The 27498-nt window shown below is 41.5% G+C and overlaps 1 protein-coding gene across 1 annotated transcript in view; it reads left to right on the forward strand.

The window, feature by feature from the left end:
• The window catches only part of l(1)G0196 (inositol hexakisphosphate and diphosphoinositol-pentakisphosphate kinase), a 475031-nt gene that overhangs the window by 375711 nt on the left and 71822 nt on the right, over nucleotides 1-27498 (forward strand). The window contains exons 20-23 of the mRNA XM_080268869.1: nucleotides 1517-1668; nucleotides 8280-8394; nucleotides 10665-10792; nucleotides 19973-20072. Of these exons, the coding sequence (XP_080124995.1) occupies nucleotides 1517-1668; nucleotides 8280-8394; nucleotides 10665-10792; nucleotides 19973-20072 (495 nt within the window). The remainder of the gene's footprint in view (nucleotides 1-1516; nucleotides 1669-8279; nucleotides 8395-10664; nucleotides 10793-19972; nucleotides 20073-27498) is intronic.

Genomic DNA, 27498 nt, shown 5'->3' on the forward strand with positions numbered 1-27498 from the left:
TTTCTTTGAGTGGTCTGTGTAAAGTACTTTTTCATCATAGAATGCTGGTTTTGGTGTCATTTTAAAGCTGAATGGTTGTACTTTATCACAGTGTGTTCAGAAAAGGGGGGGGGGAGTCAAAATGACAAGTTGAAGTTAGGCAAAAACCAAAAATTTTAAACCTTGCCATAGAAGAATATTCGCCAAGAATAAAGTAATAAAGAGACAAACCCATGAGTCATACCAGCAACGTAGTAACCACCGAGTATAGAGCAAGCATTCCATGACGCTACGCTCGAGTCTAATTGTTATGACATTTAAACAATTTGTAGTGAATATTTTACTGAAGTATCTTATAATGATGCATAAATGCATCATCGGAATCTCTGATGTTGGATTTGAAATGACGCGAAAACGCATTATCGGAATCTCAAAGAATTACTCTACAGGGGCCCACTGTATTGCTACAACTCAGCATTCAAGGTGGAGAGTTGTCAATTTTAGGCCATGTTAGAATGCAAACAGTTGAGTAAGGAAGGTACATCTTGGTGGGATGCAGAGGTTGACAGGGCTCTGGAGGATAAGAGAAGAAAGTGGCATGAATGGATGGAAGATAAGGGATCAAATAAATGAAGGAAATGTATTGAGAGTACTGTAAATCACTTGGGATGAGAGTAATAAAGAGGAAGAACAGATACAGGTAAATCACGATCAATGATACAGTCTCAGTGGAAAAGAGGGGGTATGGCTTGTCAGACATTCATTTTATTCCATGGTTGCCATATTTTATACTCATAGATTTGTCAAATACTTTCACAGTACAGTTGACCTACTGCAGTTATCCTCCATTCTTATGTTCTTTCATCAGTTCATTTGATTGAAACTCATTATGTAAGTCCCTCCTCATACCTGTAACAGATGTGCTCGCCTTGGCTCAGGATGCACACAGGTGCCTAACACTGACCAGAAAAAAAGTTATGTAAACAGGACAGGAGAAATGAAAGAAACTGAAATAAACTGTTGGCAAGGCACCCACTATCCAGTCACTTGATATGTTGCATCCGTCAAGTAACACTGTATGAATGACAAGCCAAATGGCTTCTTGTAACCAAGGAAACCAATTACTGTGTTGGGTGGTAACCCTGTTGAGTAACCTAATGGATGCTTTGCGATCTAGTGGGCTAAGGCACTCCAGCCAAATGGGTCCTGTGAAGGTCTGCATCTGATGCGCCATCTACCACAAGGGGATGCCAGTTCCCTGCACCATGTATGTGTACTGTACTGTAGTGTACTGTATTAGACTGTACTGTACAGTACTGCACCTATAGGACAGCCTCACAGAAGCAGTTGCTTACCTGTGGTCAGCAGGTCTACTTAGCCAGACAAGACTTAAGGAACAGCAGCAACAAAATCAGTTCTAATTCAGTGGAAATGTAATAAGTTTGCAATATGTCTCAGATGTATAAAATGGACTGACTATGTCAGCTCATTATTATTTGTTTTCTGTTTTAACTCATGCGATTTCTTCATCATTTAGGAATATGGGATGACACCCCAAGAGAAGATGGCCATCAGCCAGGGCATCTGCACCCCGTTGCTGAAGAAGATTCGTGCTGACCTTCAGCGTAACATTGGGGAGGAAGAGAGTGATGACACACCGAGTGAGAGTTTCAACCGACTCAACCCTGTGTGAGTTGGCCATGACATATCTGCAACTTTTTTTTTTTTTTTTTTTTTTTTTTTTTTTTTTTATGTCTGGCCATTTCACTGAGCATGGTGTAAATAGTTTCCCCTCTATTGTTCTTTATTTTTCCTTGTTTTCTGGGCCCTGTGTCACCTGGTCTTCTAGTGGGAAAAGAGATCAGGATGATGATTTTTTTTTTTTTTTTTTTTTTTTTTTTTTGTTAGAAAAATAAGTGAGGTGAAACATGCACTGCAGCATCAAGCATAATGCAGTGCACTGTAATAAAGAATGATAAAATATTATGTGTTGCTTGTCATTACAGTATGCAAAACTTTTTGCCCTTGTAGTTGGTCATTTAATATCATTTACTTAAACCTTAAGTAGCAAAGAGGACAAGAAGTTCCAAAATTTTTATAATAATTTCTGAAGCATGTGATAATCATATGTTCCTACAATCACCTATACCCTTGCCACCTGCACCATCTAATGTGTGATGCAGTCTGTCTATCTGTCTACTGTATTGCCAGATGCCTCAATTCTATAAGGGTTGGCCACAAACTAATCACCTCCATGTTGCACTGTCCAGCGCCATTGCACTGTCCTTCTCCCATCTCTCACCCCCCTCACTCATATAGCTGTCCACTCCATCCCTCTATCTCATCCTTGGCTTCCCCTTCTACCTCACTCACATACATTCTCCTCATTAGTCTCTTGCTCTCCAATCACTCCACATGGCCAAACCATATCAGTTTATTTCTCCCAACGCTTTCTATCACATCCACATCCACACCACAATGCTCCTTCACTTCCTCATTTGACAGTCTGTCTCTCCATGTGACTGCACTTGCTTCTCTCAGATAACTCATTTCCGCTGCTCTCACTCTCGACTTGTGTCCTTCCAACAAGGTCCAAGCGTCGCTTCAATACATTAGCATTGTTATCACAATAATGTCTTATAGTAACCTTTTTACTTCCATGCTCACTTCCCTGTTTCTTATCACTGCATTCAAAGAACCAGCAACTTTTCTTCCTTGTTGTACCCATTCAAGCACTTCACCCTCTAACCTTCCAACCATACTCATCACACTACCCAAGTACTTAAATGCACTCACATTTTCCATTTCCTTATCATCCAGCCTCACGGTACATTTGGAGGCTTCATTTCTCTCCTTGACCACAACTTTATTCTTCCTTGCATTCACCTTTAGATTCCTTTTCTTACACACTCTCCCAAACTCATTCACCAAGCCTTGCAGTTCCCCTTTCATCTTCACTTAACAATACAGGAGCACAGGGAGTTTCCAGACACTGCCCTCTCTTATTAAGGGCTCCAACATCCACTGCCCAACTTTGTACCTCTTTTATAACCCCATCCATGTACAAATTGAACAACCATGGGGACGACACATCCTTGTTTCAATCCAACATTCAAATAGAAAAATTCGCTCAATTCGCTATCCACATGCACTGCAACCTTACTCCCCTCATACATACTCTTCATGGCATTCAGCACCATCCCATTTACTCCATATATTCTTGATATTTTCCACATTCCTTGTCTATCCACTCTGTCATATGCTTTCTCCAAATCCATTAAGGCCACATACAACTTCTTTCCCTTCTCTAGAAACTTTTCCACTAAAGACTTAAGAATGAATATCTGATCTACACAAGCTCATCCCTTACTAAAACCTCCCTCTTCTTCTCCAACTGATTTATCTGTTATTTTCCTAACTCTGTCACGAAGTATCCTACAGTATACTTTTCCTGTTAACTAAGAAGACAGATGCCCTTATGATTACCACACACTTCATTGTCCCCTTTTCCTTTGTACAGGGGAATAATTATACCTGATTTCCAATCCTCCAGGACTCTACCTTCCTCCCAGGCCAATCTGCACATCTTCCATATCCATTCTACTGCTGTTTCTGCCCCATGCTTCAGCATTTCACCACACACTCCTTCAATTCCTGGGGCTATTCCCATTTTGACTTTCTTCATTACTTCCACAACTTCCAACCTACTAATTTCTTCCTCTCATCCTACCTCACTCCTGCTCCCAGGCATTTCCCAGCCACTTAGATTCACATCATATTCATTCTCTGTGTTCAACAATTCCTTAAAGTGTTCGCACCATCTACTCACATTTTCTCCCTTCTCCACTTGCAGTCTACCATTTTTATCTTTCACTCACTGACTTTCTTCTTTATCACCCTGTCTAATTCTCTTTACCTCTTTCCAGGACATTTCTTACATTCCCTCCACTTTACACTCAAAGTCCTTCCAAATTCCTCATCCACTCTCTTCTCACTCTCTCTTATTAATCTTTTCATCTCTATTTTCCTCTCTACATATAACTTTCTCTTTTGTCTCTCAGCTTCCTCTACACCCCTGTTTCTCATCCACTCACTAAATTCATTTTTCTTTTGTGCCACAACCTGTTTCACCTCTTCATTCCACCATGCTGTGCCTTGCACCCCCATATCGTCTTCTCATTTCCCCACACACCATCTTACATGCTGCACAGATTTCCTCTGTGAATATCTTGCACACACCTTCCATGACCCCCATCTACTCCAAATCATATTTACGTAATCACTACTTCACTTCTGTCTTATATTCTGCCTTTTTTTTTCATCCTCTTGCAACCTTCCTACCCTCTTTGTATGGACAACTTCCTCCTGTCTTTCCCTTCTCATACTTCTCCATTCCATTTGAACCTTGACTTTCACCACCACCATCTGGTGGTCAGAAAGTCCTCTCCCCTAACTTCTGTATGCTTATGCATCCATTACACACCTTCTCACTCTACCATCAACACACACATATCAATCATTGCCTTCTGTTCAACAGTGTTCATTCAGTTCACCACCCACCCTTCTCATCACTCGCTACATATTCTTGTGGATCATTTTGTGTCTAAAGAGGGTATTGGTTATCACCAATCCTCTCCCTGCACAAATGTCCACTAGAACACTACCATTCTCATATGTTTCTGCAGGCACACCTCGCTCTGCAGCTACTCCATCCACTTTCACATTCACTACTATTCCATTTATATCTCCAATCAAAAACACTCATTCCTTTCAAACATTGCCATGCACACTTCCACATTTGTCCCTAGCTTTTCTTTCATTCTACTTGCATGATCTTGCATTGGCCCGTGCACACACACAATCACCCTCATTTGTAGTCCAACTTTCAATTTTACCAACACAATTCTTGAGCCGACGGATCCATACCCTCATATATTCTCCTTCCATCTCTTGCACACAACAGTACAAGCTCCTTCTTTTGCCCTCTCATTCTCACCTACTCCCACACCTATACCCCATCCATACTCCCATTCAGTCACAGTCTTACCTCTCCATTTTGTCTCAGTTATTCCACATACATCCACATTTGCATCCTCAAGCACCTGGGCAATCCCTTTCCCTCTTTCACCTCATCATTCCCACCCCTTATGTTCCGTGTCGGAATCCGTACCATGTCCTTTGTTCAGTCCTTACCAGTCACCTGTTGGTCAGTCCTGGTCCAAGGCTTCTAGTTCGTATTTTTAGTCAGTTGTTTTCCGGGGAGGGGCACTAACCCTCCACCAAACCACTTTTGTCATGCAGGGAACACATGTTTGTTAGTTGCAAGGTATCACCCAGCATTATAAATTATTTCCTGGTTTACAGGAAATCATTTGGCTTGCCACTCAGTGTAGAGCTACCCTAAAATAAAGGACCACTGCACTAAGTGGGCGGATGATGGACACCCTCACCTACCACCAACTAGCAGCTATATGGTGATTGCAGGAGGTGAACTCTGGCAGCGATTTTGAGCTTTAGTCTAACTCTATCCACGTTATGCCACATCACTTAGTCAGTGAGGTACACGTGCATGAGTGAATGTGTGCTTAGTGCACTTAATGAATTTTCTTCTGTCTCTTCTGTCATCAGAAATTGGTGACCTTTCAGGGTGGATTAAACTTTGGGAACAAAAAAAGTCCACAGGGGCCAAATCCAGAGAGTAGGGTGGCTGGGGGACTATTGTAATTTCATGCTTCACCAAAAAGTCAAAGATATGAAGCAGTGAGTGAGCAGGTGCATTGTCATGCTGCAGCATCCAGGTTTTGTTTGTCCACACCTCAGAACTCTTCCTTTGCACTCTCTCAAACACTTCAGGAAATCCAAATAAAACTCTTTATTGACTGATGAATGACACCTTTCCAGTAAAAAAAACAGTCAACATCACTCACATTTGAGTGATTGACATGCATTTTTTTGTTGTGGTGACGAAGTTCCAACCCATTGTGAAGACTGCCTTTTTGTTTTGATATTATAGCTGTACACTCATGTTTCATCACCTGTAATGACATTGTTCAGAAGGTAAAAAGAACTGAAATAATGAAGCATGGGGGAGAGATAGTACTAGAATGGATATGGAAAATGTGCAGATTGGCCTGGGAGGAAAGTAGTCCTGGAGGATTGGAAGTCAGGTATAATCATTCCCCTGTACAGAGGAAAAGGGGAAAAAGAAGTGTGTGGCAATCAAAGGGGCATTTGTCTTCTTAGTGTAGTGGGAAAAGTATATTGCAGGAAACTTACTGACAGAGTTAGGGAAATAACAGGGGAATTAGTTGGAGAAGAAGAGGGAGGTTTTTGGAAGGGAAGAGGGTGTGTAGATCAGATATTCATCCTTAGGTCTTTACTGGAGAAGTTTCTAGAGAGGGGAAAGAAGTTGAATGCGGCCTTCATGGATTTGGAGAAAGCATATGACATAGTGGATGGACAAGGAACATGGAAAATATTAAGACTGTATGGAGTAAATGGGAAATTGTTGAATGCCATGAAGAGTGTGTAAGGGGATGCTAAGGCTGCAGTGTGTGTGGATAGTGAACTGAGCGAATTATCCTATCTGAATGTTGGATTGAAACAGGAATGTGTCATGTCTCCATGAATGTTCAATCTGCATATGGATGGAGCTGTAAAAGAGATACAAGGGAGAGCAGTGGATGTTGGAGTGGCCCTATTGAGAGAGGCCAGTGTTTAAAACATCCTGTATTGTTGTTTGCTGATGATACTGTATTGTTAATTGGAGACGAAGGGGAACTACAAGGCTTGGTGAGTGAATTTGGGAGAGTGTGTAAGAAACGGAATCTAAAGATGAATGCAGGGAAGAGTAAGGTTATGGTCTTCGAGAGAAAGGAAGTCACTGAATGTACAGTGAGGCTGGATGATGAGGAAATGGAAAATGTGAGTGCATTTAATTACATTACTTGGGTAGTGTGATGAGTAAGGATGGATATTTGGAGGATGAAGTGCTTGAAATGGTACAACAAGGAAGAAAGGTTGCTGTGATAAGAAATAGAGAAGTGAGCATGGATGTAAAAAAGTCACTGCATGATAGTATTGTGATACCAACTCTAACATACTGAAGTGAAGCTTGGACCTTGTTGGAAGGACACAAGTCAAAAACGAGAGCAGTGGAAGTGAGTTATTTGGGAGGAGCGTGAGTTACATGGAGAGACAGACTGACAAATGAGGAAGTGAAGGAGCATTGTGGTGTGGATGTGGATGTGATAGAAAGCGTTAGGAGAAATATATTGAGGTGGTTTGTCCATTTGAAGAGGATGGAGAGCAGGACACTAATGAGGAGAGTGTATGTGATTGAGGTGGAGGGGTTGAGAGGGAGGGGTAGGCTGAAGATAAGGTAGAGGGATGGAGTGGAGAGGTATATGAGAAAGGAGGGTGTGAGCTTGTGGGAGGGCAGTGAAATGGCATTGGACAGGGCGACATGGAGGCAATTTGTTTGTGGCCACCTCTTATGGGATTGAGGTGTCTGGCAATAGATCAATAGATAAAAGTTTAACCCTTTTTAAAATCGAACTTCATGCAAACAAGTTGCTGTTCAAGAGTCTTCATTGTTCATCTTGTATATGAGGGAGGGGGGGGGTGAGTTGGGGGGAGGGTAGTCGATTGGTGGGTGACAGAGTGACTTGGAGGCGTTTTGTCTGCGGCCACCCTTTGCGGGATTAGGGCGTCGGGCTATAGATAGATAGATAGATAGACTAAACATACCTTTACTCAAGCACATGTACATCGATAACTAAGTGACATGACATGGCGTAGTTAGTGTTAGACTAAAGTTCAAAGTTGCTGTTACACAGCGCTCCCATCTCGATCATGATATGGCTGGTAGTTAGTGCACTGTTTAAAAACTTTGGTTTCTTTTTGGACAAACCTCATATATGTCCATCAGAAGTTAGGAGCTAGCCCTCCCCTTTGCTACTCAGGTTTTAAACATGTAGCCATTAGAACCTAAAGAATGAGACTTTCCGCCATGACTGATCAGTACATGATAGTGAGGGAACCCATGTCAACACAGTCATGCAATTTAAAAAAGAGGTGCTAAAATTCTACCATATGTAACCAAGTACACTCCAGTAAATTATCATTATAAGGTACAGTATCTCCACTTGTCACTGCTGCCCCCCCCCCCTTTTTTTTTTTTTTTGACTCTGAGCATAGGCTCAACACTCTGTTCCCTGAAGCCCAGCAGTTATCCTATGTGCATACACATTCATGTCACCAAAATATATATTGGGTAAGGTGTTATTTTGTCTTTTCAGATATTCCCATGGCGTGAGCAGCCCAAGCCGCCATGTTCGCACTCGCCTATACTTCACCAGTGAGAGTCACATACACTCCCTCCTAACAGTACTGCGCTTTGGAGGACTCATTGATGTAAGCATAAATATTATTCCCTTCAGTCCAGTGACATCATTTGTATTTTATTTATGTTTTAATTTGCCTCCACAAAGGTGGCAGAGAAGAAACTTGAGAAGTGAAGAGATTGAATAATGCACAGTGGTTTGAGAGTAAATGTGGATAGAGCAGAAGTAATGGAAATCTAGCACAGGTGGCAGTTTTGTCAAAGCAGAGGGGGTGTGACCATGTGCTGTTTGCGTCAAATGTGCTGATAGTAACTCCATATTTTACAGTGTTTGTAGTTAGTGGGTGCATGAGAGATGCAATGATTTTAGAGGTACGCTGCAAAATGATGCTGATTTCATGTGTGTACTGTGTCAGGGAGAGCATGTAGAGGCAGAGAGGTGGGAAAGGATTAATCTTGCTGGAGAGTCTCTAGAATGTGTGGAAGAGTTTTATTATTTGGGAAACATGGCATGTGCTGGAGATATGGCTGGAGCTAGCTTGATGTCAAGGGTTAGGAAGGGTTGAAAGAAGTTCAGGGAATTGCTACCCCATCTGGCAATGAGAGAGCTCTCCTTCCATGCTAAGGAATCATTATACTGTATATGGTATATGTTTGGAGTGTAGTTCTGTACAGTAGTGAGACTTGGGTAGTAAAGTAGGATATTCATATGCTCAGATATACAGATGATAATGATCAGATAGATATCTGGTGTGTCCTTGACTGACAGGCCTGGAGGGGGTTAAGATTGTGAATAAAGAGTTGAGGGAAAGGATAGGACTTGAATGTAATGTATTAGTGTTGCGATGAGAAGGTAGATTGAGATGGTTTGACCATGTAGACGATGGAGGATGACAACTGGGTGTGGAGGGTGAGGTATGTGAACATTGAGTGTAGAGTTGTGAGAGTTAGACCAAAAAAGACCTGGACAAGGTCATACAGTGCAACCTCAGGGAGAAAGGACTGAAGAGAGAGGCTGCTAGAGATTGATCAGTGTGAAGAACCACCATTAAGTGATCAAGGCTGATGCGTGCAAGCATGTTGGAACCTTTATAAACAAATAAATGAATGAAACTACCAGCTTCCAAGAGCACCCTACTACCCTGAAAAACTAAAAAGATTCATAAAGATCACAAATTCATATCCCTTTCACCATGACACAGGATTACTCCCAGTCTGGAACTGCATAAACAAGAGGGGAACACACTTCACTGCACTGGAAGAGGAGCTGTCTCAACCATTTACCTATATGTTACACCACCCTCCACCTCAAGGAAGTAATAAATGAACAACTTACCATCACTGCATAGCTCGTATCAGCAGCATCTCTCCTTTTCCATCCAGCACCATAATTTGCAAAAGTATACACAAACACATAGCCATCACAGCCATCCAAAACCTCCAGCCAAACAGCATCCTTCATGAACTCCCACCAGACATTCTTCACTTTATGAACTCCCACCAGACATTCATCCCACAGACACTGCCCTTCTCAGAGAGATATAAGTACATCACATCAGAGTACAATGTGGGCATCTCCCTTCCCTGTCTCAGTACTGACACAAAATATAACTCAGAAATAATCCTTTATACCCTCACTGTAATGCAGTTCCACACACTCTGGTACACTTGCATGTCACTTTCATAGCATACATAATTTTTCAACATAACCTCGACAATAGATCTCTGGGAGCACTGAGATGAAGGGGTCAGTTCCCTGCTGTCCAGTGGGTTCATATCCAGATGAACATGGGATCATAACAACAACAGCAACAGCATACTTCATTTTTGTTTTAGTACTGACAGAAAACATTTTTCTGTATTGGAAAAACCCCATGTAGGAAAGGGATTAAGGGTTATTCAGTGCCAGAAACATATATATAAAAATCCAACATCTTTCCATCAGTTTAAACCTATTGTAGATGAGGTATGGAAGTTGATGAGATTGTGGAACTGACAGGGGTTGGAACTGAATGAATGAATAATGTATGGAATTGCATATGATGGGTTGTCATTCTTGTATTAAATTGAGACTCAAGTGATTGACTCATATGGCAGATGTATGTGCAGTGCTATTTTTAAGAAAAAAAAATATATATGCAGTTGGTTTGGCCTGTGAAGTAGATCCAGGAATCCTGAAGCCTGAATGAAGCATCTGGCCCATTTTGTTAATAGCTCTTCCTCTGTTGTGCTTTCTCTTTCCTTGCTTTCTGAGCCTTGCCTCATGCCAGGGAAGGTGGGAAAAAGAGGTCAAGGTGATAATGGTAATGATAATGATTATTAATAACCTACCCATCTTCAGAACCCAAAAGATGAGCAGTGGAATAGGGCAATGGACTACATTGGTGCCGTGTCTGAGCTGAACTACCTGAGTCAGATTGTTATCATGCTGTATGAAGACCCTACAAAGGATCCGTCTTCAGACAGCAGGTTTGTAATAGAGTACATTCAGTATATGCCTTTCGTTGTAACCTACAAAAGATTCTTGAGAGTACCAGAGATGGGCAGTATTTTATGTGATAAATATTTTAATACATGTATAAAGACCAAATCTTATTGAATACTGCATTTATAAATACATTTATTCCACAGTACTGTATTTAACCCGTGGATTGCGCAATTACCTTTTCTTTATCCCACCCCGTGATGTGCAAAATTTTTTTAGTTTTGTTTATTTTAAACTTCAAGATAAACATCCAGGGCATCATCTGGTGAAAAAAAAAAGAATCTCTCTCTCTCTCTCTTTCTCTCTGTCTTTGCATAACGCCATGCTTAAGTTTGTGGCTGGATGGAGTAGTGAAAAATGAGAAAAAAAAAAAATGTAGTTTCTGTTTATTATAAACTTGAAGATAAACATCCAGGGCGTCATCTGATGAAAAAAAAAAAATCTCTCTCTCCGTCTTTGCGTAGCACCATGCGTAAGTTTGCTTAGGGGTGGAGTAGTGAGCAATGATGCACAGCCACTGGAAGGTTAACACAGCCTGAGCTATGGCTCGCAGTCCAAGGGTTAAATACATTATTAATTATAGTAAAACCTCAATATAATGGACGTCAGTAGACCAGAATTCGCTTTTATTGGACTCGAGGAGCTACCAGACTAAATTTCTATACATTGGAGAAAGTCCGATAAAGCCAGAAGCAATCCGGACTGCCTGACCACTTCAGCTATGTTCACCACAATAAGGTAAATAACAGTCATGTTTATCAATGTACAGTACAGTATTATTATTATATACAGTATATTATATCCATCCATCCATCATCTAATCCTACGTTGCCCCATGAGGAGCGTAGGAGCCCGGGGCTAGGAAAGTTGGTCCTGGCATTTAAGATGAGAGTGACCAGCCTCACTAATCCCTGAGTGGCATTACGGGAGCAATAAATCCCAACCACCCCTTGGATATATACCTTCACCGGCTCAATTCGACTGGAGCACCTTTATTACCCACTAAACCACCAGGAGCCAAAATTTGGTTATATGGTTACCACCCAGCGTAGTAAATGGTTTCCTGGTGTATAGGAAACCATTTGGCTTGTCACTCTATACACCATTTGATTAATGTAGTGAAGCTACAACACAGTACAGTACCGCAGTGGAAGTCAAAACAGTGTAAAAAATGTTCATTCGATCCGGACTAATGTCTGATATATCGGAAGAAGTCCAGGTTAGCAGGGGGAAGTCCGGATGTCGCTTTTATCGGAATTTCGCATTTTTCAGAATGGTTTGGGCCCCAATTAGTCCGTAATAGTGAGGTCTTACTGTATATATTTTGTATTAACTGTATAAATTAAATTTTTTTCAAATGCTTATTTAAATACATTTGCAAACTAGAAGGAGTGCTCAGAGAGTGGAACATCCACACCCTATGACTGGTTGAAGGGCTGAGTATTTGATATTGTCCTGTGACCGTGACCCTCGACCAATTATTCTCAATATGTTTACTTTATTCTTGCCAGACCTTTAGCTCTTCCACCAAATAAGGCTTACTTTAGCTGACTGTGAATTGACTCTGCCCTCTGATCTTGAACTCTGACTTACTAGTACCAAAACTGAATCCCTTCATCCTTGATTGACCTTCAGTCCTTCCACCAAGCTTTGTTAAAATCAAGTCAAAACTCTTAGTGTTATAGAGTAAGACATTTGCCTTTTCACTGTGACCTTGACCTTTTACTGATTGTTCACAAAATTGAATCCCTTCATCCAGGTTTACCCCTTGCCCTTCCATTAAGTTTGGTCAAAATTGGAAAAGTGTTCACTTAACCTTGCCATGTGATATCCTGTATTGACCTTTAACCTGTTGATTTTTAAATCAGTAAGGCACTTCTTGGCTGGTCTTGACCTTTTCCACCAAGTTTTGTCCAGATTAGCTTGAAATGCTTTAGACATTTTGTTCATATGGATAAAAGTGCAAATGATAGCTCTGTTTACCTATCTGTTGCCAGATGCCTCACATCCGTAAGGAGTGGCCACCAACAAATACCTCCATATTACCCTGTGCAATGCCATTTCACTGCCTTGCTCTCAGCTCATGTCCTCTTCTCTCATATACCTTTCCACTCCTTCCCTCCATCTCATCCTCAGCCTCCCCCTGCCTCTCCTTCCCTCCACCTCACATACACTCTGCTCATTAGTCTCTTGCTCTCCATCCTCTCTACATGGCCAAACCACCTCAGTGCATTTCTCCTAACACTTTTTATCACATTCACATCACAACACTCTTTCACTTCCTCATTCATCAGAGTGTCTTTCTATGTAACCCCTCAGACTCCTCTCAAATAACTCATTTCCACTGCTGTCACTGTTGATTTGTATCCATCCAACAAGGTCCAAGCTTCACTTCCATATGCTAGAGTTAGTATCACAATACTGTTATGTAATGACTTTTTTACTTCCATGCTCATTTCCCTGTTCCTTATCACTACTTTCAAAGAACCAGCAACCATTATTCTCTCTTGTACCCTTTCAAGCACTTCACCTTCTAAACTTCCATCCTTACTCATCACACTACCCAATTACTTATATGCATTCACTTTTTCCATTTCCTCCTTATCCAGCCCCACTGTACATTCAGTGCCTTCATTTCTCTTTAAGACCATAACCTTGTTCTTTCCTATATTCACCTATAGATTTGGTTTCTTACACACACTCCCAAACTCATCCACTAAGCCTTGCAGTTCCCCTTAGTCTTTACTTAACAATACAGTATCATCTGCAAACAACAGTACAGGGAGTTTCCAAACACTGTCCTCTCTCAATAGGGTCGTTCCAACATCTGCTGTCCTACCTTGTATCTCTTTTATATAACCCCATCCATATACAGATTGAACAACCTTGGGGACATGACACATCCCTGTTTCAGTTCAACCTTAAAATAGAAAAATTCATTCAGTTCACTATCCACATGCACTGCAGCCTTAGCCCCCTCATACATACTCTTCACAGCATTCAGCAACTTCCCATTTACTCCATGTATTCATGATACTTCCCACATTCCTTGTCTATCCACCCTGTCATATGCTTTCTCCAGTTCCATGAAGGCAGCATGCAACTTCTTTCCCTTCCCCAGAAACTTTCCACCAAAGACTGAAGAATGACTATCTGATCTACACAACCTCTTCCCTTCCAGAAGCCTCCCTGTTCTTCTCCAACTAATTCCTCTGTTCTTTCTCTAACTTTGTCAATAAGTATCCTACCATACACTTTTCCTATTATACTAAGAAGACAATTACCCCTATGATTACCACACACTTCTTTTTCCCCTTAGTACAGGGGAATAATTATACCTGACCTGCAATTGTCCCGGACTCTATTTCCTCCCAGGCCAATCTCCACATCTTCCACATCCATTCTGGTACTATCTTTCCCTCATGCTTTAGCATTTCACCCCACACTCCATCAATTCCTGGGGCTTTCCCCATTTACAGAGGAAAATGAGACACTTAGACATACCGGAATATTATGATAATCACGTGATTTAGTACTGGACCAAATTCAGAAGGCAGCCTCCAGGCTGCATGAGTTGTAGTAACTGAAGTAATATGCAGAATTAGCTGATGTGGCAGCTGCATGTGGTGACTGCCAAAGTTCTTTCAACAATGTCCTCCCATCGTCCCTTGTTGGCCACATGAATTATATGAGGTTATTAGCCCCTTGAGATTCTGATGATGCCTACTGGCTCCATTTCAAATCCGACCTTAGAGATTCCAGTGTCAAATTTATTCATCATTTTAAGATACTTTTGTAGAATATTCACCATTAATTGCATTTACACATCATAACAAAGAGACTCGTGCCTGATGTCACGGAATGCTTGCTCTGTGTGTGGTAAGTACTGCTCAACTGGTATGACTCATGGATTTGCTATTTTGTTACTTTATTCTTGGAGAATATTTTTCTGTGGCAAGGTATTAAATTTTTGGTTTTTGTCTAACTTCAACTCATCATTTTGACTTCATATTATCTGTTTTCCTTTGTAGAATATACTGCGATAAAGTACAACTATTCAGCTTCAGAATAACACGGCAACCATCGTCCTATTGTAAAAAGTGTATTTCCACTGACTGATCAGAGAAATGGATCGTGAAGTGAATACAGACAAACCCTGATTTAACGATGCAAATGGTTAAGTAAAAACCCATCGCTAGGCGAGGTATTGTAAATTGCGGCCGATTTAACATGTGAAGTACAGTATAAGGATGTGTTTTAGAGCCTTGGGTTTCCTCCTCAACTAAGTCCTAAACCCACCCAAATGAATCCAAAAACAAGTTTTTGGGCAATGTAAGTGGCTTAACAGCTGTAAAAGGAGCTTACCTAAGCCTAAAACGAGTGCCTGTCTCACTTGTACCCAGTCAAGTTCATTGGGGAATGCGATCTCCAACTCGTATTCAAACTCAGTAGAGAAGAAGCAGCAGCATTGTATACAGTCCCACGATCAGACGGTCCTGGGACAATTAAATAAAACTCTGTTATGCATGATAATAATGTATGAATGACCCAGAATCATCCAAGGTGCAAATTGTTGTGATGGAGAATCGTTGATGTTTTGACAGGGAATTCTCTTGACAAGGTATGCGATTGATGATGTGATCAGGATAGCCCTTTCAACAGCCTTTCTTTATGTCATTTTAGTTTCTGTTCTGGTTACAGAGCTCCTTCATTTTCTTCTCTCTTATTTTCCAACATTTATTTAGAAATTCCTTTGTGTCTTCATACCATTTTCCCATGGAACAGCCTGAATGTAAGCACATGATTTATTGATGTCACAGTTTTCATCATTGCAGGAAATATTTACTCACTAAGGCTTGCATAATTATTAATATTTATTTAAAATTATATATATATATATATATATATATATATACATATATATATATATATATATATATATACAGTATATATATATCTTAATCATCATTCGGACTTCCTTTCCCACCCAAGGGCAGGATGAGGAGTAGCACTGTCCATACAGCACAAACTTGCCCAGTTCAAATAGGCCACACTTCCATTCACTCATCATTCAAGCCCCTGGAATCCTGGTTGTATCGGATACGCCAAAAAACATTCACCACATTCTGCAGCATCACAAAAACGTATCCGGTTGAGTCAATCCGGACGCTGCCATGCTCACTAGGGGTCCCCAAATCCCTGATGGTGCATTTCTCCTCACAACATTCATCCAGCCAGCTCGATCTCTTGTCAGTTCCCTAGCCTCACCGACATCCAAACCTCTTTTCCTCAGACACTCATCCACTATATCTCTCCACCTTCTTGGCCTGCCTTGTCTCCTCCCTCCTTCAAATTCGCTCAGGTAAACCTTTTTCACCACTCTGTTGTTATCCATTCTTTCCACATGACCATACCATCTCAGGACACTCTTCGATTCTGGTGCCCACCGACTTCCTCACTCCACACTTTTCACGAATCACATTATTTCGTATCCTATCCACCCTCTGTACTCCAGATACATTCCTCAACAGTCCCATCTCCACTGCTCTTACTCTTGACTCTTTATTTTCATGCCACACCATAGTCTCACACCCATAAGTTAGAGTTGGCACTAACACTCCCTCATGTAAGCCTCGTGCAGCTGCAACACTCAAGCCTCTGTTTCTTATCAAGGCCTTCATTGCACCAGCTACTTTTCTTCCTTGTGTCAGTCTGCTTTCAACTTCTTTTGCATATTTTCCTTTCTTTTCTATCACTGTACCCAAGAATTTGAACTCTCTCACCAATTCCAGTCTCTCTCCATTCATTGTGACATCACACTTGGAGTCATCTTCTCTCTCAGTAACCACCACTTTACTCTTCTCTGCATTTACTCTCAAGGCACGTCGCTCACAGATATCAACAAAACTCTGCACTAGCCTACCAAGTTCCTGTCCGGTAGTTGCAAGCAATACTGCATCATCAGCATACAACAAATTTGAGATATTCCGCCCATCGCCATTCATTACCAATGCCATCCCTCTCTCCATTATTCATGTTTTCACTTCTCTCATCACTCCATCCATATATATATTTAACAACCATGGGGACATCACACAACCCTGTCGCACACCCACACCGATTGTGAACCATTCACTTAGATGCCCACCAACCCTCACACATGCTTTGCTACCATCATAAACTCTTGACAGCACCTAGCAGCTTACCATCTACACCATACATGCACAGAACTTTCCACAATCCCTCTCTGTCTGCTTTGTTGTATGCTTTTTCCAGATCCATGAATGCCTTAAACACCTTATGGTCCTTCTCACAAGCCTTCTCTGCTATCTGTCTCACTGCAAGTATTTGGTCCACACATCCTCTGCCACTCCTAAAGCCATCCTGTTCATCACTCACTAGGACTTCTGATATCTCTCTTACTTTCTCTATAATAATTCTTCCATATACCTTCCCTGCCACACCCAGTAAACTTATGCCACGATTATTCTTGCACTCATTTCGCTCACCTTTAATTTTGTACAGGGGTACAATCACAGCCTTTTTCCACTCTGCAGGCACAGTTTCACTCATCCATGCCTTTGTACTTATCTCCAACAAGCACTTCATTCCACACTCTCCACTACACTTAAGCATCTCTACATACACCTTATCAACCTCAGCTGCTTTCCCATTTTTCAGCCGCTTCACAGCACTCTTCACCTGTGCGAGTGTCACGTCTCCTGGCACTGCATTCCTTCTCTGCACACCCCCAAAACCAGTCATGTTTACAGCCGCTCTGCTTTCTATATTCCCATTCATCAGGCTTTCAAAATATTCTTTCCATCTGGTCCTTACATCATCTTCATGGGTTCGTAACCTACCACCTGCATCCTTCACACTATCACATTTCTTTCCACTTTCACTTCTACATTTCCGCACCTCATTCCAGAATAACTTCCTATTTTCAGAGTAGTTCGCATTCATTTTTCTTCCCAGATCATCATTTACCTCCTTCTTTTTCCTTTTCACTAGTCTCTTTACGTGCTTCTTGCTCTCGATATACTCACTTCTTATTTCAACTGAACCCCTATCCTGTAACCACTTTAGCCACTTCTGCCTCTTTTCCTCCACCGCTCTCTTAACCTCCTCACCCCACCATGTCGTACCCTTCTTTTTTGTTGATACTCTTGTCACACTTCACACCTCTTTAGCACTCCTAACCAAGCAGTCCCTATCTGCATTCCACAGGCTGTCCAGATCCAATTCATTCCAGTTTACTGAATCTAACTCGTCCTCTACTTTGGTCCTGTAATCATCTGCCACCTCTTTGATCCTCAGCTTCTCAACTTTCAGTCTTTCACCCTTATTGCTTTTCTCTCTCTTGATCCACCTCACTCCTCTCAGCTTGATCTTGCATACCACAATCATATGATCTGACAGACCTCCACATCGTCCTCTAACAGCTCTCGTATCAGCAACCATTCCCTTCATTGTCCTTTCTACAAGCACGTAATCAATCAGGCATCTTTCAACACGATTCCCATTTCCTCTATACCATGTGCATCTTTGTGTTTGAAATACTAATTACCAGTGGTGGGCAGCGCAAACGAAGAAGGACCTTGCGCAAAGCGCAATTCATAGTTCACTACCTTGCGCAAGCGCAAATGCTTAATCTGACAAATATTTAGCTTGCACAATGTTGCAAAGCGCAAGTGCAAACCATTTGCATATATTTTTGGGAATAACTGAAAAATATTGAGATATTTAAATAAAAAGCATACCTACTTACTTTTATTTATTATTATTATTTTCTATTATTTGTAATTTGCGCAAGTGCGCAATCTAATATTTAGCTTGTGCAATGTCGCAAAGCACTAGTGCAAATCATTTGCATATATTTGTGGGAATTGCTGTGAAATATATATTGGTATAATTAAATAAATTACTAAATTAGCAACCTGCCCACCAACCGCAGTGACTGAGGTACAGTAGGTCATTGTCTGGGAAAAACAGCCTATATTTACCAAGGCATTGGCAAAGATCACGTGATTACTGTATCATCAACTCTCTCTCTCTCTCTCTCTCTCCCTCTGACAGAGGAGGGAGGGAATGGAGAATAAGAGAGAGAGGAGGGAAGGAATGGAGAGTAAGAGAGAGGAGAGGGACGAAGTTTATGCCTTATCTCCTCACTCAAAGGGACGCACCTTTGCCATTCCCGTATTTATTCTCTCTCTCTCTCTCTCTCTCTCTTTTGTCTTGTCAAGACAATTTATTTTATAATTCAATATAGATATACAATAGCATATGTAATTCATTACAAAAAATAAAAAATCATGAAAACAGAGTACTGTATTTCAATCAAATATCCACAGCCTAATAAATTATTAGGCTGTGGATGTTTGATTTAAATAATATGTTTTAATGGTTTTTGTAAGGAATTGCATATGCTAATCTTAATAAATAATGTATATTTATTAATATTTACTAATAATAATAATTTTAAAAATATTAAAAACACATTACCTCTGTTGAAGCATATTAAGAAATGCTACTACCCCCTTCCCTCCCGCCTCCCCCCCAACCCACCCTCGCGACCCGCCCCAGTCTCCCCCATCCCTTGTCCAGCCATGCGGGAAGCTCCCAAGACCATGTGTCCCTTGGCGCAAGAGCAAATTTAGTTGTGCAAGCGCAACTAAGTTTGCACTTGCGCACATGAAAAGGCAGGTGCGCAAGTGCAAAATTGCGCATGGTCTCGTGTGGTGCGCAATGCACAAATGATATCACTGGAGCACAAGGGTGCACAATTGCACTTTGCGCAAGTGTTTGCGCACCTGCCCAGGACTGCTAATTACAAATGCACAACCTCCTCTCCTGACACATATCCTTTAGTTGATTCCCATTATCATTTTCTCCTGGTACTCCATAACACCCCATTATGTCATCCTCTGGGGGAGTCTGGCTTTTCCTCAGTTAATTCATTATAGTGAGAGTATGTTATATAGACAAGAAGTAACTCACCTTCTCTGTGTAGAAGCATGAAATGATTCCTTCCATCACCATTCGAAATGCCTGGATGGTGGTGTAATATGGCTATGAACCTTCTTACTATGGGTGCCTTCAAGTTCACTTGCCAAAAGTAAGAAATAAGTTTTTAATCCGAGTTTTTTTTTTTTTTTTTCCAGATTTCATGTTGAACTTCACTTTAGTCCTGGTGTTAATTGCTGTGTCCACAAGAATCTACCACCAGGACCGGGTTTTAGGCCAAAAAGTCGGAATGAACCTGTGAGTACCAGCTCAGTATGTGGACTCCAGTTTATTCTATAATATCCTTCTCCACTCCTTCTTCCTTTTCATCTTTCACACTTTTTTTCTTCTGTTCAGTGGGTTTCTCCTACACTAAATTAAATTGCTGGTGGTTGCAAAAATATGATAAAACACCCTTATCATATTGATGGGGCAAATGGAAACTGTTTCAAACACTTTTCATACAAAAGATCTCTTGAGTAAAATTGCCTGCAAGTAGCCACTCTTTCATTGATTGTATTGCATTTAGATACTGTATTCTGACTAATGCTACATGATTATTTACAGCAGTGAAATATCCCTGATAGTCAAAGGTTTTTTGAATAGCCGGGAAAACTTTTGTTTGAAAGATATCAGACAGCTTCCTGCAGTGTGGAGCTTGATTTCATAATCATTCAATCAGTACTCCAATGCATTTCCACTAGAACACTATTTTTTGCCAGATAATGTCAGAAAATATTACTCCTCCAATAGTTCCTTCAACATTACAGTCAGTCATTCATGGCTCCAAGTACATATTTTTGTAACAGACATTCACATTACAGTACCTCAGATACAGTATTAACTGTTTAATCATAGTACCAGTATTTTTCCACGTTATCCTAGACGGTTTCATCCTTACCATTACTTTCAAATTAACTTTGTTACATGTTGTGTGTATTTTATTTAGCAACATTCTGGAAATAGTTATTATTTTCTCTTTACTCCATCACTAGAAACACCTTCTTAAGGTGTCTTCATAAATCTTTACTAGGCACTTCGCAGTGCAGATATTCTCTTTACTCTGATGACATATTTTAATTTTTTTTTTTTTTTTTAATGCGAGGAAGAAGGAACCAAAGGCCACGAGCTCGCAATAACAGTTCCCTCCAGTGAAAAACAAAATACAATAGAGGGCCAAATTCAAGATCCGATCAGTACGAGATGCCAGGACACTGCGTTTGAAAGACTGGAGATCATAGGCAGCAGGAAATACAGACAGAGGGAGACAGTTCCAGAGTTGACCTGTTGCATAAATGAAGGACTGGGAGTAACAGTTAACTCTTGCATTAGAGAGTTGGACTGAAAAGAGATGAGAGTTTGCTGCTAGACGGGTGTTACGAGCCTGTCGTAGAGGTGGAGGAATTCATGCAGACAGTTCAGAGGAGCAGTGACCATTGAAGTAGCGACAGAAAAGAGATAAAGATGCAACAGTGCGGCGAAGAGACAGAGATTGAAGGGAGTCAGTAAGAGGAGGAGAGTTGATGAGACGAAAAGCCTTTGACGCCACCTTATTGAGAAGAGCTGTATGTGGGGAGCCTCCCCACACATGAGAGTTGTACTCCACACAGGGGCGGATAAAACCCCTGTATAGAGTCAACAATTGTGCAGGGGTAAAGAAGGAACGGAGTCGGCTTAGCACACCTAATCTCTTGGAAGCATATTTTACAAGAGATGTAATATGATCTTTCCAAGATAAGTCCCGAGTAAATGAAACCCCAAGCATGTTCAAGGATGATGCAGGATTAAGCTGAATATTATTAAACATTAGTGGGTATACCTGTGGAAGATTTTGTCGGGTTGATAGGTGTAAGAGCTGAGTCTTCGATGCATTTAAAACAACCATATTATTTTTACCCCAGTCAGAGATACGAGCCAAGTCAGACATTAGGTGTGCCATAGCTTCGTCCCTTGTTTGTTGAAGTAACTGCTGAGATGGACGTTGTGGGAACCGAATGGAAAGGTGAAGGTTGGAGTCATCAGCATAAGAGTGGATAGGGTTAGATGTACAGCGTAGAAGGTCATTGATGAATAAACGGAAGAGAGTTGGTAATAGGACAGACCCCTGAAGAACACCACTGTTGATAGTTCTAGGAAAAGAATGATGGCCGTCTACAAAAGCCGCTATAGAATGACCAAAAAGGAAGCTAGAGATGAAGGCACAGATAGAAGAATAGAAACCGTAGGAGGGCAGTTTGGAAATTAAATATTTATGTCAGACTCAATCGAAAGCCTTTGAGATGTCAAATGCAATGGGAAAGCTTTCGCCAAAGTCCCGAAAGGAGGATGACCAGGACTCTGAAAAGTAGGTGAGAAGATCGCTAGTGGAACGTCCCTGATGGAACCCATACTAGCGATCAGAAAGAAGGTTGTGACAGGAAAGATGCTTTAAAATTTTTCTATTAAGAACTGACTTGAAAACTTTTGAAATACAGGATGTTAAAGCAATTGAACGATAGTTAGAGGGTTGGGAATGGTCACCCATCTTTGGGACTGGCTGAATGAGAGCAAACTTCCAGCAAGAAGGAAAGGTACAAGTTGATAGACAAAGGCGAAAGAGCTTGCCTAGACAGGGTGTAAGCACAGAAGCACAGTTCTTGAGAACAACAGGAGGGACTCCATCAGGCCCATATGCTTTCTTAGTATTGAGGCCAGCAATGACAGAAAATACATCAGCTGAAGACATTTTAATTTCAATAATGAGGAAGTCAGAGGGGGGAAATGATGGAGGAACAGCACAGGTGGAATTGGAGGAGAAAGTCTGAGCGAAGAGATGTGCTTTATCAGTAGAAGAAATAGCTACAGAGCCATCAGAGTGGAAAAGAGGAGGGTAGGATGATGAGGTAAAGTTGTTAGAAAGGTTTTTGGCAAGGTGCCAGAAGGAGCGGGAAGAATTCGAGTTGGAGAGTTGAGAGCATTTAGTATGGATGAAATTATTGTTAGCAGAGCAAAGAACAGACTTAGCATGATTCCAGGCAGAAATGTATAAAAGAAATGTGATTCGGTGGTGGGTTGGCTCCGGTACCTTTTAGAGGCCCTCCCCTTGTTGTGGACAGCATTAGAACAAGCGTGATTAAACCAAGGCGTTCTTGCATTAGTCCAAGGATATGAGAAAGGAATGTATGCTTCCATGCCTGAAAGAATAATCTCCGTAATGCGCAAGGCACACCCAGATGGCTCCCGGCCATGGAAGCAATAATCATTCCAAGGAAATCAGAGAAGTACTGCCTGAGGGCCTCCCAATCCGCGGCTCCAAAGTGCCACAGATGACATTTCTTTGGAGGGTCCACAGGCTGTACCGGAGCGATAGGACAGGTTAAGGTGATAAGGTTGTGATTGGAGGAGCCCAACGGAGAGAAAAGATTAACAGTGTAAGCAGAAGGATTAGTTGTAAGGAAGAGGTCAAGTATGTTGGAGCTCTGTCCAAGGCGGTCAGGGATACGGGTAGGGTGCTGTACAAGCTGCCCTGGGTCATTAAGGATAGAAAAGGTGTAGGCTTCTTCACCAGGTGGATCAGTGAAAGGAGAGGAGAGCCAAAGGTGGTGGTGAACATTGAAATCTCCAAGAATGGAGATTTCGGAGAAAGGAGAAATGGATAGAATGTGTTCCATCGTAGAAGTAAGATAGTCAAGGAATTTTTTATAGTCAGTAGAATTAGGAGATAAGTAAACAGCGCAGATATATTTAGTCAGAGAATGACAGGAAAGCTGAAGCCAGAGTGTAGAGAATTCAGATGAATCGTGTTCAGGAACACGAGAACAAGATAAGTTGTTGGGTATATATACACAACAGCCACCTTTGGCTTTGAAATGAGTATAGAGAAAGGAGGAGGATACAGAAAAGGGTTTGCTGTCAGTTGCCTCAGTCAGCTGAGTCTCAGTTAGAAAATGAAGGTGAGGTTTGGAGAAGGAGAGGTGGGGCTCACATAATGCTGCTCAGGGATGAGTGAGGCTGGTCACTCTCATCTTACATGTCAGGACCATTTTCCCTAGCCATGGGCTCCTATGCTTCTCTTGGGACAATGCAAGATTAAATGATGAATGAATGAAAAATTAACACAGTAAACCTGTCACAAGTCGAACTATATTTGGCTCTACCCTGGTTTGAATTACCAAATTTTCACCCCCGAAAATTGCTAAGACAATACCCATTACTTGCCCTTTCAACATTAAATTAAAGGAGCTTATATAAACAAATAAGTTATGAAAAAAAAAAAATTCAGTGCATTTAAATATACCTTTAATTGATAGAAAATCATTCATAGAGACAGTTCGGACCTGTTGGCAGCTTGTGTTGGAGATGGATTTTCACCCCTCAAATTGCAAAGACAATACTTATTATTTGTCTTTTCAACACTAAAGTAAAGGAGCATATCCATCCATCCATTGCCAGACGCCATGTATCCCAAATGGGGTGGCCAATGGCTTAGAGTTAATTGTTTTACAGGGAGGGGGCACTAATCCTCCACCAACCCCACTTGACGTAGGGATGCCAACAGCATCTGGTGTTCCCAGGCGGTCACCCATCTAAGTACTAACCAGACCCAACGTTGCAAAGGAGCATATACAGTGTATAAATTAATAAAGAAAGCAAAAAAAAAAAAAAAAAAAAAAATTCAGGGCACCCAATTTACCTTTCGTTAGAGGTAGTACAGACCCGTCGGCAGCTTGTGTTGGAGACGGAGGTGGTGGAGTTCACAATTTAACATAACATTCTAAACAGTACCCAGTATTTATTTAACTGAACATTAAGAATTAAAGTTAAATGTAATCACTATAATAGACTGCAGTGTAACACTTGCAGTAATAATAATACTGAACTTTAATCGTGATCACTAAACACTAAGTCACATGCACACATTTTTTTTTCATTTAGTCAAAATACAGTTTTCATAAACACACACACACACACACACACACTATTTGGTGTCTGTGCCAATACTACTTGAAGTGCTGGCTATCTGAAGAGGTGTAGAAGCAGAATCACTGCTGGAATCAGGAGGAGGGATAGGCTGATGCCTTGGCGTAGGCTTAAAGAAGTCATGAATCTTCACCTGCTTCTGCTGCGAATACTGGCGACGAATAACCAAGCCTCGCAACTCCCTTACATATGTATAAAAATTTTGTGCTTCTGCATCATAACATAATCCAGCCAAGATATGACAACATCCATTGCTTCACAAACTTGGGATAATTTGTATGGATTCTTGCATCTAACATCACTGTTCTCTTCCTCGTCGTCATCATCATCATCATCTTCATCTTTCTTCCCAGCCACGGAGTCAGCAATTTCTTCTTCTGTTTGTTGATTATACTCAGGATCATCTGCATCCATTTCAAGCCACCTGATAACATCATCTTCATTAATATTCTTCTCACTGACTTTTTGCATAACTTCAACATAATCTGAAACTTCAAAGCCAGTAAAATCAGACAAGCAGCAGACTGGTGGCCACATGTCTTCCTGGCACCACCTTTGTTCCCCTACCTCTGCATCTCGGCCTACTTACATACCTGGTCTCGGAAGAGTCCATCTTCGAAAAGTTCGACTTATGAAGGGTTTACAGTATTTTCCATTATCAGTTCCATCATTCTACACCCCAGGTTTCCACATTGTTTTTATATGTAATGTTAGGAACACTGCACATCTGTGTTGTTGTTATTATTATAATTATTACTATTACAGTAATCCCTCCACTATCCGATGTAATAGAGCCAAAGGCATGTCTGGAAAGTGATCCTCTCCGGAAAGTGGGCCCCTGGCTCCTGGACTGGTACTTAAGGACCCTAACCCAGCCTAACTTTGAAAGCCACCTAAATAACTCCCTACTGGACATGCATAGTACCTAATTAAACCTATTTAAGACCCTATTCACACCAATAATGGACATAAAGCATGAAATAAATGAAAAGGAACCAGAGAATGAGGAATAAGAAGTGATTATGGAAAACAGCAGTGTACAGGGTACTTACAGCACGTCTGTGGCCGCCTTCTCTAAGGCTTTGGCGGTGGTGAAAATGCTCTTGAAGCACGTATGGTACTCCAGTGTTGTGCTGCACTTACAGTAATTCATTGCACTGTGAGTTATAATTGTTTAACAGCTGCACATTCTGTTCTTAATTGCACCACACCAGTTTCAACACCAGTTTCAACCACCAGTAAATTCCCATGTGGTCAAGTGGCGAGGTATTGCAGTTTATTCACTATTTATTCACAAAAATGAGCTTGTGCAGCATCCATTGCAATAAGCATCCACTCATGGTGGCAGTTAGGCGGTAACTGGTGGAGGGGGCATCAGGGTTGCCAGATCGGAACTCAGTCACATTACCAAACTCAATTTTCATTACCAAATTTAACTTTTCATTACCAAATTTGTAAACCAAGCATTTATTCTTCACTAATTATATATGCAAGTGGAAATAATCACTCTCTTTCTAATTAACAGCATGTTGATTATTTTCATGCTGTGTAGGCTAGCATATTAATCAGAGAGAGCAGACAAGCCACCATCTCCATCCTGTGTATCCTCATACATGTGAAAAATCCACTTGGTAATGCATTATTCTGGTTCATTACCAAACGAATTTTTCATTACCAACTTGGCCCACATTTGGTTATTAAAAATAGCAAATGGCAACCCTGACAGGAGAGGGGGGAGGGGGGAGGAAAGAAGGGGTGAAGGGGCCGTGGTGTAAACAGCTGTTCGGCACCGCGCGGCAATTTCAAATTACGGGTGGGAAACAATTCAGATTTTGGAGGGATTTTTTTCTTTTTTTGGCCATTTTTGGGTTCTGAAGGTCCAGGCCCACAATGTCCGGTAAGTGGGGAGTCCGGATAGTGGCCGTCTGGATAGTGCGGGGATTACTGTATTAATGCATACCATGTATATTCACTGGTAAAGGGTGGACAACAGGCCTGGTGGCCCAGGGATGAGGGAAGGGTAGTGTGGTGGCGGAGTGGGGGGGGAGTAGGGTCGATGGTGGCTGGGAGAGAGGGGGGTGCAACTGGGGTAGCATTGGAGGGAGGGAGTTAATGATGAGTTGTCGATGGTGGGACAGGGAAAATGTGGTTAGCAGATACACAGACATTAGGACGGCCTGTGGACCCTCCAGGGAAACGTCGTCTGTGGCATTTTGGAGCCGCGGAGTGGGAGGCTCTCAGGCAGTACTTCTTTGATTTTCCCTGGAATGATTATTGCTTCCATGGCCGGGAGCCATCTGAGTGTGCCTTGCGCATTACGGAGGTTATTCTCTCGGGCTTGGAAGCATACATTCCTTTCTCATATCCTTTGACTAACGCAAGAAAGCCTTGGTTTAATCACGCTTGTTCTAATGCTGTCTGCAACAAGGAGAGGGCCTACAAAAGGTACCGGAGCCAACCCACCCCTGAATCACATCATCTTTACGTTTCTGCCCGGAATCGTGCTAAGTCTGTTCTTCGCTCTACTAAAATAATTTCATCCATACTAAATGCTCTAAACTCTCCAACTCGAATTCTTCCCGCTCCTTCTGGCACCTTGCCAAAAATCTTTCTAACAACTTTACCTCATCATCCTTCCCTCCTCTTTTCTACTCTGATGATTCTGTAGCTATTTATTCTACTGATTAAGCAGATCTCTTCGCACAGACTTTCTCCTCCAATTCCA

The sequence above is a fragment of the Coenobita brevimanus genome, chromosome 30 (genome assembly GCF_032717465.1).
Source record: "Coenobita brevimanus isolate Jiangsu-jjx chromosome 30, ASM3271746v2, whole genome shotgun sequence".
In the NCBI taxonomy this organism is placed as follows: Eukaryota; Metazoa; Arthropoda; class Malacostraca; order Decapoda; family Coenobitidae; genus Coenobita; species Coenobita brevimanus.